Source organism: Myripristis murdjan, chromosome 4 (genome assembly GCF_902150065.1).
Source record: "Myripristis murdjan chromosome 4, fMyrMur1.1, whole genome shotgun sequence".
In the NCBI taxonomy this organism is placed as follows: domain Eukaryota; kingdom Metazoa; phylum Chordata; class Actinopteri; order Holocentriformes; family Holocentridae; genus Myripristis; species Myripristis murdjan.
The window spans coordinates 12,361,263-12,377,343 of record NC_043983.1 but is presented as its reverse complement, the minus strand read 5'-3'; the positions used below and the strand labels follow the sequence as shown (position 1 = coordinate 12,377,343).

The 16,081-nt window shown below is 42.3% G+C and overlaps 1 protein-coding gene across 2 annotated transcripts in view; it reads right to left on the bottom strand.

The window, feature by feature from the left end:
• The window catches only part of arhgef18b (rho/rac guanine nucleotide exchange factor (GEF) 18b), a 47,649-nt gene that overhangs the window by 17,933 nt on the left and 13,635 nt on the right, over nucleotides 1-16,081 (bottom strand). For both annotated transcript variants that reach the window (XM_030050395.1, XM_030050396.1), the window contains 14 exons: nucleotides 9,647-9,714; nucleotides 8,995-9,040; nucleotides 7,073-7,289; nucleotides 6,235-6,341; nucleotides 3,975-4,115; nucleotides 3,621-3,871; nucleotides 3,084-3,209; nucleotides 2,812-2,929; nucleotides 2,434-2,688; nucleotides 2,143-2,219; nucleotides 1,702-1,880; nucleotides 1,222-1,295; nucleotides 766-951; nucleotides 435-581 (listed from right to left, as the gene is read on the bottom strand). In XM_030050395.1, coding sequence (XP_029906255.1) covers nucleotides 435-581; nucleotides 766-951; nucleotides 1,222-1,295; nucleotides 1,702-1,880; nucleotides 2,143-2,219; nucleotides 2,434-2,688; nucleotides 2,812-2,929; nucleotides 3,084-3,209; nucleotides 3,621-3,871; nucleotides 3,975-4,115; nucleotides 6,235-6,341; nucleotides 7,073-7,289; nucleotides 8,995-9,040; nucleotides 9,647-9,714 — 1,992 coding nt within the window. The remainder of the gene's footprint in view (nucleotides 1-434; nucleotides 582-765; nucleotides 952-1,221; nucleotides 1,296-1,701; nucleotides 1,881-2,142; nucleotides 2,220-2,433; nucleotides 2,689-2,811; nucleotides 2,930-3,083; nucleotides 3,210-3,620; nucleotides 3,872-3,974; nucleotides 4,116-6,234; nucleotides 6,342-7,072; nucleotides 7,290-8,994; nucleotides 9,041-9,646; nucleotides 9,715-16,081) is intronic.

Below are 16,081 nucleotides of genomic sequence, written 5' to 3'. Positions count from 1 at the left end.
TGAATTATGATTCTCGATTAGTCATTCGATCTACAAGTTGCCAAAAACAGTATCTAATGCCTATCTCAACTTACTATAACCTAAAGGGATTTCTCAGAAATGCCTTCTTACTTGGACAGACCCACAGTATTTGGTTATTATATTTTATAATTTAAAATCTACTAATCATTTCAGCACTACTGCAGCCATATGCAAGCTGTCTTGAATTGCTGTATTTTGTTGCTATTTAAGCATGTGTATTGTTGCTATTTAAGCATTGAATAAAGTAACTCAAACACAAAACCCATCCAATAAATTCAATCCAAAGAACCAACACTCTTTGCTAGATTTTCCCAATTTATTCACATAGTCCAGTAAGAAAGGGCCATCAAAATACAAGTGACAAATTGACTAGATGGTAGACTTCCTCAGACTGTGCAGTGTGCTGGACTCACTCTTGTTGAGAATGGTGGGGTTGCTATCATAGCCCCCAAAGGTGTCTGCTCTCCTGGGCAGAACCCCAGAGCCGCTCCCCTCCTCCGACCTAGGGGCGGGAGCTTCCTCCTTCACTCCGGACTGCAGCAGGTTCTGCAGGTTCTCCACTGGTGGGGGGGCAGACACAGTGAGAGAAGGTCAATAAGTGGGACAGAGGGGGAATCTGAGAAATGGTATAAACATATAGAGTGGATTTTCGCACACATGGGCCTGTAAAATTCACACAATTTCATGCTCAGGTCCTTTCTGATTGGTATCTAGACATAATGTTGTGGATTTCTGGGTCTGTACCCTCAGTGATGGCTCCTTTGAGCAGAGTCTCCCCCTGCTGGAGGTCCGAGGCATCTCCTCGCAGCATCAGTCTAGAGCGTGAGGCTGTGTCCTCAAGACCTGCCACTGACTCTGCCATGTCTGCAAACAGCTGCAACTTGTCAGTCAGAGCCTGGACGATCACTGCATCCTTCTGGCTCAGACGCTCTAGAAAAGATAGGACAGGATGAGAGCTAATTCTAAAATGTGGCTCAATCTTACTTCCGGTGCATCTCCACTTTAAGCATTTTTCTTTAACACACCTCAAGGTTTTGTTACATTTTAAAGAGCCTGACCTCCAAGAATGAAGAAAATTACAAACCAAAGGGGAAAAATCAAAAGCAACCTGTAGCAATGTTAGGATTACCACAATGGAGTGAGCACCCCCTTGTGGCCGATAGCTAATTTTACAGGGCTTTCCGTTAAGTCTATCATTACCTTGAAACTCTTTGAATCTAGCAGCTCGTGCCTCTTCCTCTTCACTAAACAGCCTCTCCTCTGTATGAGGACAGCTAAGACAAAGACAAGAAAGACAGAAAAAGTGTGTGTGTGTCACAATGGAGGACAGTAAAAGCAAAATGAACAGTGTTCATACATGTTTTCCATGCTTTTTCCAGACATTAGTTTCTTGCATACATTTAAAGATTTTGGTCATTGTTGAAGCAGTCAATATGAGAGATGTTGATGGTGTATGGACAATATGACTGTTGACTACACCACATCGCCCTATTACTGAAGATTCTTCTGAAGATCCACTTCCACAAATTTCACTGTGCAAAATTAGAGTGGGACAGTATCTACATAAAATGTGTAATAATATATGCACAACTGACTGAACAACTTTTTCCCCCCAAACATTTTATGCAATTTCCAAGCTTTCTCACAAAGAATTTCCTGTCTTTTTGGAACTGCAGCTACCTCTCCACAGCTTGTCGTATATGTGTCATCCAGGTGTTTCGCTCCTCCTTGGAGGTGGTGTGGATCTCATACATCTCTGGCTCATTGGAGGAGGCGCAGATAAGGAACATGGCCTTTTCCTCATGGGCCACCTCCCTGACAATGAGTTTCTGAAGAGAAATCACTGACGGCTTGTTGTCCTGGAAGAGCGAGGAAAGAAAAGAAAAGAAATTGAAACAGGAGAGAAACAGACAGAAGGCATACTTTCGGATTAGTAGTAACGGAAGAAATAAATTGATAAATGACATTCATAGCAGAGAGCTGTCATGGATTACCGACAAAATGAGACCTGTAAGAGTGACATCTGTATTCCCAATGTGCATCACTCAAGTATACTACACACTGTTGTTGTGCTACAGCACATGGTTACAGTGACAGGCAGATCAAAGATAAACCACTCACCACTGTAGCAAATACATATCTCTGGTCTTTCTCTTGTAGCAAGAGTAACACATCTGACAGCAGCACTCCAAGAATATCTGGGAGACAGAGATCAGAAACAACATTTCTAGACTTCAGCCTGCAAAAGGGCAGAATGTCATTTTATTCTATGGTAATTTAGTCAAGCAAGTAGAGAGGGTTTAAATAGCAAATTCTTAATATCTCTTCATGGTTTCGCCCAATCATAATCTACAACCCACAGTGACACAAGAGAGTACAGCACCGTAGCATGTTGTTCTATGTGTCAGGTACCTTTGAGCCTGCCGGAGGCAGCTTTCCAGTTGACTGTGCCCTCGTGCAGCAGTCTCCTCCTGCCTTGTGCCAGGTCTTCCCTGCGGAATACTCGGCCATCTTTGATTTTGCCCAGTGCCTTTGGCTCCATCTTGTTGTGAATATCTCTGAGTCGCGAGGCCTTTTCATGGAGGTTGACCAATGCATCCACCTGGACGATGGTGTCTTTGATCAGACCCAGCGCCCGGGTCAGCTCTTCATGTTCATCTGTGCCCACTGAAGACAAAAAAACAAACAAACAAAAAACATCCAGATTAGGCATAGCAAGGTGTTATTCTCACTGTTTCCACCAGAGAGCAACACTTAAATTATTACTGAAATGCAAATCTCAGACTGTACCTTCAGTGTTGTGTATAATTCGCTCTACTAGCACTGGGTACTTGGTGATGCGCTGTGTCACCAGCAGAATGCACTCTGTCACTCCTAACCGCCGTACAATGGACAGGTTATTGATTTTCTGAAAAGTTAAAAGCAGACAAGCTTTATTTAGGTTATATATTTTTGAAAGTGTATTCATAATGTTGCATTACAAACCCAGGCCCAGAGGATTTAGTGTCATACAAAAACACAACAATTATTCAAAAAACTGGAACAATGCTAATCAGTCATACCCGTATGAGGTTCTGGAACTTCTTGTTGTTTTGCAGCTGCTCTTTGTAGTAGCTGACAGCCTCACTGTGATGACTGCAGAAATCTCCGTAGCTCTCCTTCATCCTCACTCCTATTTCACCTGAGAACTGGAAAACAAAGAAACCTGTCATCTCAAAAGCCCAGATGTCTCTTTGCTCTGTTTTAGCAACAGCATTGTCTGTCTGTGTTTGTGTAACTCATGTGTTCTTCCCCTCCCCGCTTCCCCAACTTGAGTCCTTCATTTTTCCCTTACTCTCATTTTAATGTCTTTACTGCATGTGATGTATATATGTCATGTCTTCCCTGTAACTTTGCCTTTTACCACTGTCTGCAGTGAAAATGACAGTTAATCTCAATGGGCCTTAATGCAGCTAAATAAAGGTATATTCAAATATATAAAAGTGATAGAGGTCTGCACTTGTATTTTTCTGGTAAAAAGGTTATTATCTAGCATAAAGCATGTGTGCATGCGTGTGTATGGATGTGTGTGCTTGATGAATTGGCTATTTTGTCCATACCTGTGTGATGAGTATGTCGGCCATTCTGTGGATGGAGTAATTCCTGTCATTGGGTGTGATGAGGTTCTCTCGCCGGCGTTCTTTGAGGCGGGATAGGAAATGTGTGTGGAGCTCCAGGAGGTTTTCCAGGCGGGGGAACAGACAGTCCAGCCTGCCTGAGTCCATCTGGAGGTTCTCCTTCAGCTCTCTGACATACACGCGCAGCATGATCTTCAGTGTCCGCACATGGTGCATCTCCGTCTGCATCAACTCTGCGAAGGACAGTAAGCTGAGAGTAACTTAACAAGCCCTTTATACCGCATCCACCAAAGGCATAAAAAAAACAGTGCAATACAACTAAGGCATCAGACTCACCATAGATCACATCTTGCCTCTTCACCGTTTCCTTAGAGTGTTTCTTGACATACTGCGGGTCAACCGCCAAACTCCAGGACTCTGCTTCCAGATCCTGGGCATCTGACTCCAGATCAGCCCGTACCGCTGCATAGTGAGCATCTGAGGACAGGACCCAAGGCATCAATAACATGACACATTACACTGTTCAAATCTGACTGAGCACTGGTGTGCTCATCTAACTTGACTCTACTGACGATGCCAATTGCCAGCCAATTTTAACTGTAATTATGTATGTTATTTAACCAAACACGGATTCTCTTCATAGTTGCCCACTTCCACAGGAAAGTCGGAGGTCAAGGTCTGCCACAGAAAAGCAGGGATTCACTAAAGGACAGTGGAGTAGGGTAGACGCACTGCAGATATGTGGGACTGAACCTGGATCCTCTAGCTGAAGAGCAGCCTCATTACTAATAAAGTGAAACCATGACAAAAAATGAAAATAAATTAGAGTAACCTTCAAAGGATACTAGGTAACTGCTTTCCTTGAATGACCAAGTGCAGTTTAGATATCAAATGATCATTTTCAAATGTCAATTCCCTGAAATACGCTTTTCAATTACTCCTGCCAAGCACCCAGATCACATTCCAACACAATTTCCATCTCAAATTTCATGAACATGTTTCTTGTTCATGAAACTAAATACTGCAAAATGTATAATTGTGGGATCTGAAAGGACATGAAGTACTCAGTCATATGTTGTATCTGGAACAAACATAACAGCTGGGTCATACTCTATGTGTAAATCCCAAACTTCACAAAAGCTGAAGTAAACTTCAAATTATCAAATTACTATTTTGTGCTTTCCACATGAACCCTACCAGACATCTCAGAAACCATTAGTATAACTGCATCATCAAGCTCAACTTCTTGATAGACTGTAATAGACAACCTCATGAGTCAATCTGTGATGTAGCATTAAAACACTTCATTACAATCAATAGTCAAAACACCCAGCAAAGTCTTTAATTTTAGTGATACACCTCACCAATGATAACAGAACCGGGGTTACGGGACAAGTGGCCTCAAGTTATTGTCTAATGTCAGAGAATTGCACTGTATATGTGTGAATTACAATACTGTGTTAAAAACAATGGAGAGATGTGCATTTTGTCCCTAGTACTGTCACCAGTCTGTTTAATTCAGTGACGGCTGAGGGAGTCAATACGATCTTGTCAATTTTTGATGTGCTGTCAGAGCGGAGTTTCAGATGTGCTAGGACAAAACAAACTATCTTTTAGAGGCTGGGATGTGTACGTGGTGATATACAGCCTTATGGGACACTGCTGACAGAGACTTGCCTTATAGGGATAAATTAGCATTAGTACTATTATTATTCTCCACTGATGATATCACCGATTCAAATGAATACATTTTTTAAGAAAGGAATTCATGAGTACGACTTAGTCATCGATACAGTACGTCACAGCTTTGCACCCACTACAAGTGATTCTGGATGAGAAAGAGTCATCTGCTGAATGTTTGAAATGAATGCATTTCTTTCTTAAATGATTATCTTATAGTCACAGGAATATGGTGAAAACACTACGGCTCTGAACTTTGATCTCCTCTAACGTTAATGTCATGTCACTGTTAGTAACTCTGGTAATGGGAAAAGTCAATGACCGGAAAATGTTATACTTTTATTCGGAGTCATTTGGATTCTGCCTAATTTTCGACTAAAATCTTCTGACTCCATGCCGATGTACTTGATAGTCACGCCTAAAAACCAGCAGAGAAGGAAAATAAAGATATTTGTCATCCCCTGCTGCTGAGTGGTACAACATTAATGGTGCAGTAGCTCCCTCATGGTAAGGGTGTGTCTGATGGTTCACAACACCCTGTAACACAGCAGCAGGAAAATAAGACGGCTTTGTCTGTGGACAGCTAGCACCCAGTGAGCCTGTCTCTCTCTCCCACACTCCGGCTTAATGAGATAGGATGAGGTCACTTCTGACTCCCCAAAATACACTGCACACACTCTCCTCCCTGCCTAAAAGAAAACACCTTACGACAAAACAACCTCTCTCTTGAGGACTGGATGGTGGATACTGGAAACGATTAGTTATCAGCGCTTTCAGAATTGCCGTCACAGTAGATTGTACTAAGAGTTGGGGACATTTTCCCTCAAAGTAATCAATTTCATATGTCAAGAGAAGAATTTTGAAAGAATGGAAAATCACAAGAGTGAAATTCTTTACTTTGTGCCAGTCAACTCACCTTCTACGATGATGGACTCGGTCGTGGATGGAGCAAGGGAAACAGCATCTTCATTCAAACGTTTGAAGCGGAGGGTATCAGTCTCGTCCATCTCCCCAGGGAGGGATCTGAGGGAGGACAACCATAGGTCTAGGGTGGCGTACATGCTGAAACTGACTCGACTCAACCCTACTAGTGGTAGCCTTGCCAAACTGAAGAGCAAACATGCGCAAATTCAGGACCACAGCGGCGTTTGTAGCAATGGCAAGAAAACAAACAGAGAAAAATCCGACACGATGAGAACAACCCAAGCAGCTGCATTTTCTTTCTGATCTCTTTTTTCAATCTGCTTCTCTTTATCTTTGCCTGTCTGTCTGTCTGCCTGTCTCTTTCTCTCTTCTCCAGCACCTCCTTCTCTCCCTACACACCTTTCTGAGTGATGCAGCAGCAACAGTACTTCTGAGGACAGTCTAGACTCAGTTTCCAAAAGCTGTTAAATCAGACAAGACAGCTTGCCTCAGTATGTCAGCTATAAATACACATCATAGGATAGCATGGTAGAACAGTATTTCGGCAGGAAAGACAATGTCCTATAAATAGTCAGAATTTACATAAACAGATCTTGCCAATGTGTTGGACCCTCTACAGCATTATACATTGGAGAGAAAAGATATGGTCTTTAATGTCTTTATTGATAGTAAAAAGGGACAATAACATCCAGAGGCAATCTTTTCAAAACCAGCTAGTAAGAAAGTAAAACAGTATAAATGACGGAGAAATCTCTTCAGCACAAAATCTATTTCCAAGCTGAGTCCCCACTTGGAAGACTGGGTCTAACTTGAAAGGTGGAGGTACTGACCCTGAGCTGCTGTGGTGATGAAGGCTGTGGCCAAAGCTATAGGAGGTGGATGGAGGGGCTGAGGCGGAGCTGGCAGTGTGGGTGGTGGTCGGCTGGGCGTTGGCTCCCCGTGGAGGGATGGTCATGCCTGGGGCACAAAGCAAACCTGGGGGGCCATCCACAGGCTGGAGTGAGGCTGGGCAGGACTGGTCCCGCTCTCTGTCCCGCTCTTTCAGCACTGGGGGAGAAACACGAGACATGGATGAAGGAAAGAAGTGACAGGAGGAGCAGGAACATGGAGAGGAGAGAGACAAACGGGAGGATGACCAGCGATGAGGAGATGGCGTGGTGGAGGTGGCGGCGAGTGACTGCTTGTTCGACTCCTGTCTGAGCTGGCCCCAGTACTTTATCGGCCAAGAGTGAGGCAGGGATCTTAAGAAACGGCAGGTGATCAGGTCACGGTGCATCAGAGCACGCACCCCCACATGTCTAGACAAACCCCAGGAAGAGGCAGAAGAGGAGGATGGTTTTCCAATCCTACAGCGAGCCCTTGAGGCTTCCGTGGTTTGGCTTGTGCCTTTGCTAACCGCTAGTTCCATCCTGGATGTCTCAAAGGAGCAGGAATGATGGAAGCTGGATTATAATCACCCAAATAGTAAAAAAAATCGCTGTAAAAGTAGCAGAAGCAGTAGTATGCCTCCAATCCTATTCAAAGTAAAGCTTGAATGAAGAGTCACGATGGTAGATGAGGCTTTGTGCCCGTCACTGATGTAAGCCAAGAGGAGCAGAGGAAAGCAGCTTTATATCGGATCCGCCCAGACCCTTCGCTCTCATCTGGAAACTTCTAGAAACAGGCATGACCTTTACATTTCCCTCGCACTTTCTCATCATACCTCCCCTCTCACCCTCTTGTTTCTCAGTCCGGTCTGTCCCTCATTTCCCTGACCCCCTGCTCTAGCCACTGATTGGCCAGAGCAGGACTTGAGGAGAAATCAGGTGTGTGTGACAGGACTCCAGCTGTTAAGCAGAGAATAACAACTGCTACAGGAGATTAACTTAAGCTGCTGCTGCAGCCGCCACTATCTCCTGTGGGATGGATGTAATATAGTTCTGCAATTAAACCAGACCTGCTGAATGTTTCACTTAATGACTGTCAAATGCTAACAGGGAGCACCTCATAATACTGAACAAAATCAACAATTTATTTTGACATTCAGGGCAATTCAAATTTAAAAAGTCAAATTTCTCTTTTCTCTAAAGCCCTAACAAGAAACTGACATTTTTTGAGTCAAAGAATTTGCAATTATTTGGTCAATAATTGTCTAATTGATTGCCGTGAATAATCGCCTTTTTTGCTATATAGACTGCTAATAATTATGTCTAGTGTATAAGAATTACATATTTCAGTACTACATAGATGAAACTACATCTCACATTTGCTAGGAACAGAACTCCCTGTAGGTAAACTATATGAAGCAGTCTTGGCCATGGCCAATTATCACCTTTGACCATAGCCTGCTGGTGGCCAATCTACTCTTTCTCTTTTTTTCTCTCTCTTTCACACTCACACTCACACACACCAATCTATGCACTACAATAACACTGTAAGAGAAAGATATGAGTACTGAAGGAATAAAAAAAGTCTCCATACTACTAAGCTTTAGTCAGGGTTCATCAGAGACACCATTAATCTCACTAATCCTCTGCAAAACTCCAGAGAGGCAAACAGATCTCTTTAATTTGACACAAAGGGACAGGCAGAATCACTGCACAAACACCCCAAGCCACCTTGCTATCCATCAATGCATCCTGCCCTGCTTCCTCTTCCCTTCATCCAATAAGTGAGCTTGGTTGGTGGTATTCATTAGGCGTGTGTGTGTGTGTGTGTGTGTGTGTGTGTGTGTGTGTGTGTGTGTGTGTGTGCATGCATGTGTTCTGCTTACCAAGGTTAGGAGATCCTGATGGGGCTGTCCTTTGTAGAGAATCTCTCTGTGTAGAGGAGAAAAGAAAGAACGCTTTTATTCAAGGACGTTCTCTCAAGCCCTTATCAGCTGAGTGACAGATTATGAAATGCCTAAAAATTGCATGCTGTTACAGTACTTTCTTGACAGTACTGCAGTACGCACAAGACCAAGGACTTTGCTTAACAAGGATACACCATCTCCAAAGGGAGACACATAAGTGGGCAGAGGCATATATAATCCTCAGCTGACTTGTCTTAAGAGCATGACACCTTTGCTAAATCAGTGTCAAATCAATAACGATTTTGTATTTGATTGTCTTCAAGATGTTTTTTCCCCTCTGAGATTTAATGACTCTGATATTAACATAAGGACTGAGTATTTACATTTAAAATATATTTTGAGGCTATAGGTTTTTTTGTTTACATTGGAATAGTTTATGAATACTGTACAGAAACAATATGGACCTAGATGTAAAGCTGTGGCAAGATCTGAATGTCACATTTATTTAGTCACCTTTTGAAAACCTTGTGTGCATAGAGTCATAACAACTATACTCACTTTTCACGATTAAATGTTTACGTTTGCAGTAATACTTGGGAAGGCACTATGGCTATTCCACTGTAATGTTTACCTTATTCTTGCTGTTGCTGCACTCGCCCAGCAGACTCTTGCAGCTCTTGTGAACGTTCACAGCACAGTCTGAAAGACAGCAGAATAGCAACTCAGAGTCACTGTAGCCGCTATTGCTCTACCTCGATGGCGTTACTTTTTTCTTTTTTTTTTTTTTTTTTAATAATCCCTTAAATGTTGTTATCAAACTCTGATGACAAAGATATGTAATGGAGACAGGATATTTTACAGTTTAACAATAAACTTCATTGTCCAAAATGACATCAGGCCACTGATGACATTTTATATATATAAAAAAAAAAAAAACACTGAATATATAGGCCTATATGTGTGTATATGCATATCTATATCACTATATCTATATATCGTTATATCTATCTGTATATAAATTACCCAAATTAATAACGATGCATGTCGGACAACATATAAGGCAGTACCAATATATCTGTGAAAGGCCAATGTCGGTCAATAATAATACAGATGCCTGTTCTACATGTGTCAGAACTGTAAACAAGGGTGGAACAAGTTCAAGCAAAATTCTTTACACTGCAGGTAGTGACAAGGTAGCTGACAGGCTAGAGAGCAAGGGGTGACACGCATGCAGCAAAGGGTCTAGGCTGGATTCAAACCCAGGCTGCTGTGGATAAGTTAGCCTCAGTATATGTGGTATGGGCTCTACACAGTAAGCCACCAGGGTGCCCCAAAAGTAGAGTTTTGTTTGGGGTGGTAATATTTATTATGTTTTTTTTTTGTTTGTTTTTTTTTTAACTATCACCCATACCTAGGTTTACTGATCTTTTTTTCTGACCATCTCTATCCCTGTCTGCAAAGGAAAAGCACACTGTAGGGCAAACTGTTGCTGGAATGACATTTAGGTTGATTAGCAGAGATACAAATCAGAGTTGTTTTGGAGAAAACTGGAAAAACATACAGTGTGGTCAGCTTCCTTACCAGATGGAAAACACACCAGAAGAAACCAAGCCACTCCGGGCTGGCAGACTGGCTACATATTGTATAAGATATGCAACACAAGCCTCTCTCTAGGGACTCAACTGGATAGACAAACTGTGTTATCACTATGCAAAGTCTCAACCCAACCCAGCCAGGTAAAACCACCCTGATATGGACAACAAACAAATGGCCCTCAATGCAAAACACCTGTGCACAGACTAACGCATATGTCATAACAACAAAGCAGCTATGCTATAGAGGCTGATCAGTGGAGGTAGGGGTTGATGAGTTGAAAACAGCCTGGTCTAATGCAGCAATTAGAGAGAAACAAACATTCATCAGGCTGCACCGAGTGGGTCGCTCAATACTTGCTGTGAGCTTTAAGACAAAAACCAGAGCAGCTGTGCTTAATGTGTGTGTGTGTGTGTACTTGGTAACAGCTTATTAACTTATTGTAATGCTATAGTGCGTGTGTCCATACATTAAACATATCATATGGCTGTAGTCACAGAGCGGTGCAGTGATTGTTTGACTCTCCAGGCTACATGGTTTGTTCATTGGGTGGAGCTCCTCTGAACAATGCAATGTAAACATGTCCAACACCAGCAGCTTCCACTAACTGCTGCGCTGCCTACTGTAAAAGCTTCCTATAGCCCTGCCCCCCGTTCACATTTTTTTGCTTCCTATTCTATACATCTGAAACCAATACAGTACAAAGGAGATTCACACAAAAACAAAATTGCTCCTGTGTCATACAAGCATGAAGCAGAGAAGGATAATAATTTTGTGTGTATGAAAGGAGAATCGGCCACTAAAGTTAGATGCTTATGTATATGTAAGTTTACTTATTTAAGGAAATATTTCATCTTTCTCTCATCCTGTTTTCCTCTATTATGTCAACTTAATTTTCAATCTCAGTGCTCTTCTCTGTCTCTCTCTCCGTCTCTCTCAATAAACAATGGCTGGCTGCACTGAAGGAAAAGAAAACAGAAACTGGCTTCTGAATAATCTTCAGCACCGATGCTGTGTCCCTCTTTGGCTTGGGCTCAGACAACCACCAGGCCACAATGAATTGCAAAATCTTAGTCTGTACTTCATTGCACTATTTCTGCACAATCCTGCACCAACCAAAGTCCCATTTAACAATCTGTGGGCCTACATTCTGCCACTTCTAGCCACAAAATAGACATAGTTTTACCAAAAGCATAGCTATCCTTCAGGCAAAAAGCAAATACTAACACCTTTTGAAACCTTATGCCTTTGGATCAGATAGTCCTATTCAGATGTCACCCATTGTTCCTCAATGATACGCATGTTCTTCTTGACGAATGCCAGAGACAGGATTGGTTTTTCACCTTAAGAGGCGGCGACGGGCACTGGACCAGTCCGTGAGCCAGCCAACTCATCAGCAGTCAAGCAGCCAGATCCAGAGGTAATTTTCCACCTCGCTCCAACTAATGTGCGAAATTCCACTCTCTCTGCCAGCGAGTCTCATTCAGACAAAAGAGGAAAAAGCACAACGGGCCTTCAATGTCTAATTAAGTCTGTCAGCCCAGTACATCTTCTACTCTTCTTCATCAAAGCCCAAGTACACTGTCTGGGCAAGGCTTGGAACAGTAATGCTAAAGACAGAGAGATAGGAAGACCTGAGACGTAAGCATATCTAAAAGGAGTGAAAAAACCACAGCAATTCTTTCTCATAGCCCAACTCACTTAGAGTCATCAGTGAACAAACCAAAATCTGTGAAGGGAATGTGTAGCATTATTAATCATGCCTATAAAGTGCATTCACAACACACTTCTTGCTAGACGAAGTACAAATTAAGCTAAGCAAGAGAACAATGTTCAGTATTTACTGATAACAGCAGCACAGTCAGCACTGAGTCACTTGTGGCTACAACTCACCTCAAAGTGGCAAAGCAAGAGATAACCAGGAGAAAAGTTGCTATATTCAAGGATAGGTTTGGCGTGTTTCCAAACCAAGCAAAGTTAAAATTTTGATTTATAACTATACATAACACAACTTCACTAGCTTTAGCAATGAGAAACCTAGCACTTTGTGGGGGTTCCTTGCTAGCCTCAGCAAATCCAAAAGGACTCTTATTTTCAGCCTTAAAAAAAATTACACGTTCTTTTTGAAAATGGGAAACTCACAGCACATTCAAATACATCTAGAAATTCTCCACTCATAAAAGAAATGGTTAACACTGCTTTCAAAAGAGATTTATTTAGCATTTATAATACCTTACCTTGTACACATCCACACCATTCCGCTGCAGCTAATTCTGCATTTATGGGATCTCAGACATTGTAATATCTGTCTTGTAAGCACCCAACCTGCGATAACATGATGCTCCCAGTGTCTGCTCAGAATATCTAAGTGCTCGCAACAACAAGAGGTGGAATACCAAAGAAAATACCAATCAACTATGTCCAGACTGACACCATGAATGCAAAGCTATCGAAATTTGCAAGATGGCAATTCCAGAGTCTGAGGTCCTTGTGAACACAGCATTAGCCGACTAAGCAGCAGAACAGTTTGGATGCATACAAGGCAATGTATTATCAAAAATACGAAATAAAACCTGTTGTAAAGCACAATGTGAAAACATTTTTAAGTGGACAATTTCAAGACATATTCGTCTGAACTGTAGAGCATTTATAATGTATTTCTGGGGCCAAAACCGAGTACCCTGTTGTAGACTGTGCTAAAGGCTGGTGAGAAGCTGACCCAGTGGTGAATTTCTCATCACTAAAGCTAGCTCTGAGGTTGTGCTATGTACAGTTGTAAAGATGGATATCAAGAGTTTATACAGCTTGGGTTGAAAAATACCTACAATCTTCTTTAAGGCTGTACCAGATAGCCAGGGTGGACAGATCAAATGTTTGAGTTCACACATGAGTTTTCAGTTGTTTTCTTTCATTATGAATAAGATTGTTGAGCAGACCCAGTAAATGATCCTAGACCAGCTCTCCAACTCTTGGGCAGTATGATACATCACACTGGTAAATTCAGGTCAGTCTTGTGGTTTGCAGCCAACTGACTAGTGGACACACTCGGCACCAACACCACACCCAAACATCTGCTTAGTGGTAAATACCCTATCACACAGGAAGCAGAGTTATGGTGTAAATTGCACACTCCACTGACTGACTCAATGAGCCGTGGATGGAAACAAGGCCAAGCTGAACCTTGTGATCAGCAGAATGATAGGTGTGCATCATTTTCTCTGGCTTGTCCTGGTAGGGAGAAAATGTGAACAACTTACCACTAACTACTACTTACTCAGAGAGTAAATAGCAGGTTCTCACTGACACATGGGCCAACTAGCTAGGTTTACATGCATTAGACCTGACCAATATTCCAACAAGATAGGTTGACATAAGATGACATTAATCTTATAATCATCACCATTATAAGTGGCCATATCAAAACATGTTAAATCACCCATCTGTGCTGCCCCCGCCCTCCACAAAGAATGTGTTGGCTTGTGTTATCTTACTGAAGGAGACAAGAACTGCCAGAGATCCAGATAGTAAAGGCTGGGTTCTTCCAAGGAAAGTGCTATCAGGTTACGTCATCCAAACAGAAACAACCTTTTGATGATGTATATAAACGACTGAACTGAACCCTGCCCATTAGGTATTAACCAAAACCAATGATGCCAGGCTGTAGTGTGGCACTGTAGTTCTCATGATGTTAGATTTTGTCTATAATTTTGTTGTATAGCTCAGCTTAGGTCTCTAAAACAGGTTTCTTGTAGTAATCATAATAGCTAGAGCCTAAATGTCTGCCAGGTAAATTGACATTGTTCAAATGCCACAGCATTTTTCAATTTAAGTTACAGTACCGACTGTTCTCTTTGCTAAACGATTAAGTGCAATAAACTCACCATCTTCACCCAATTATTTCATGTCACACACTGCAACTCTGCACAATGTAGCGCCACCATATTGAGCTGAAGCCTACTTGGAGGAACACAGATGTATTAAGTCTGTGTATTCTATATTCCCTACACATCAAATCTTATTCTTGCAGTGGGTGAAGACCTAGATAAAACCAACCTGTCTGTCCTCCATATCCTGTCCAGTCTGCAGAAAATAGCTTCCGACAAGAGACCAACATCAACTCCATCACCAAAAACGCCCAGGAGAGGATGCTCTTTCTGTGGCAATTCAAGATGTTTGGTCAGACGCAGGAGCTATTGAGCCAGTTCTACACTGCATCACTGATGCTCCTTTGTCCACCCGGTCAGACTTGTACTCTTCCAGAACCAGGAAAAGGGCAGGGAAAAATGAAATAGATCCCTCACACCCTAGACACAACCTTTTTCAACTCCTCTCCTCTAGTAGGCACTACACATCCTTATATAGCAAAACTACAAGACACAGATGCAGTTTCTTTTCCTCTTTTCATACATCACAATTCATATACATTTTACACTTTATGTATATTGTTTGCCTTATTTATAATTTATATTGTTTGTATTGTATATAGTCTGTTAGTAGTTTGTACATTGTCTAGGCCAAATCTAATTGTACAGACCAAGTCAGAGGAAAAAAGGTCACAACAAGTGTTTTGGAGGCGTTACTTTCTTACAGAGCAGCCAAACACTGACATCACCAGCTTCCTGTATGTGTGAGCAGCTACTTCTAATTCACTGAGACAATATGGGACAAAAACACCAACACTTGGGGCAAACTCTAAAGCTGCCAGCCAATCGATGACATCATCCAGTGAAACAGGAGGACTTAGGGCTTGGGGAGCTGTTTACTGAATGAGGCAAAACAATTCTTACTGATCAGGTTTCCCAAAAAGGAAAGCCATGATCACCATTACAGACCAGCAGAGAATACTGACACTTCCAAGGGGGGCTAAGGGGAAACCTGAGGCGGTGTAACCTTGAGAAATATCACGGCACAAATAAATGATATAGGTTGTTGTGTGAAAAAGTCAAATCTTACACAGTTTTAATGTACTGCATCTCATCTTGCCCCGATTTTGTCTCTTGATGAAACAGCCTGTCTGTCCAAGGTACCTTAACCTGTCCACCTGACCAGTCATGGAAACAGGCAGTAAGACAGAGAGTAATGGTGGCTAACTGTCAGGTAGGCAGACAGTAAAGAGAAAATTATAGTGAACTGGTCAGTGGAGATAAGGCAGCTAGTCCCCAAAGCATGCAGTCAGTGGAGAGAGTCAGAGAGGCAGGCATTTTGGAAGACAAAGCAGCGATGCATGGAGGAGTGGTGTGCTAACAGGGTGAGATGGGTGAGACCCAGAGTCACTGGAGTGAGCTGTTATGCACTGGCAGACCTGCCAAGCACAATTAGCACCATGTGACCCAGTCAGAGTGGTCAGTCAGAGCACAGAGGTGAACAGAGCCAGGCAGGACGGTCACCCCTCAGCCTAGGCCATTCCTATTGCCTGCTGCCTTTGTGCCACTGATACAGAGCATCACCTGCCCAGCCACACAATGAACACAAA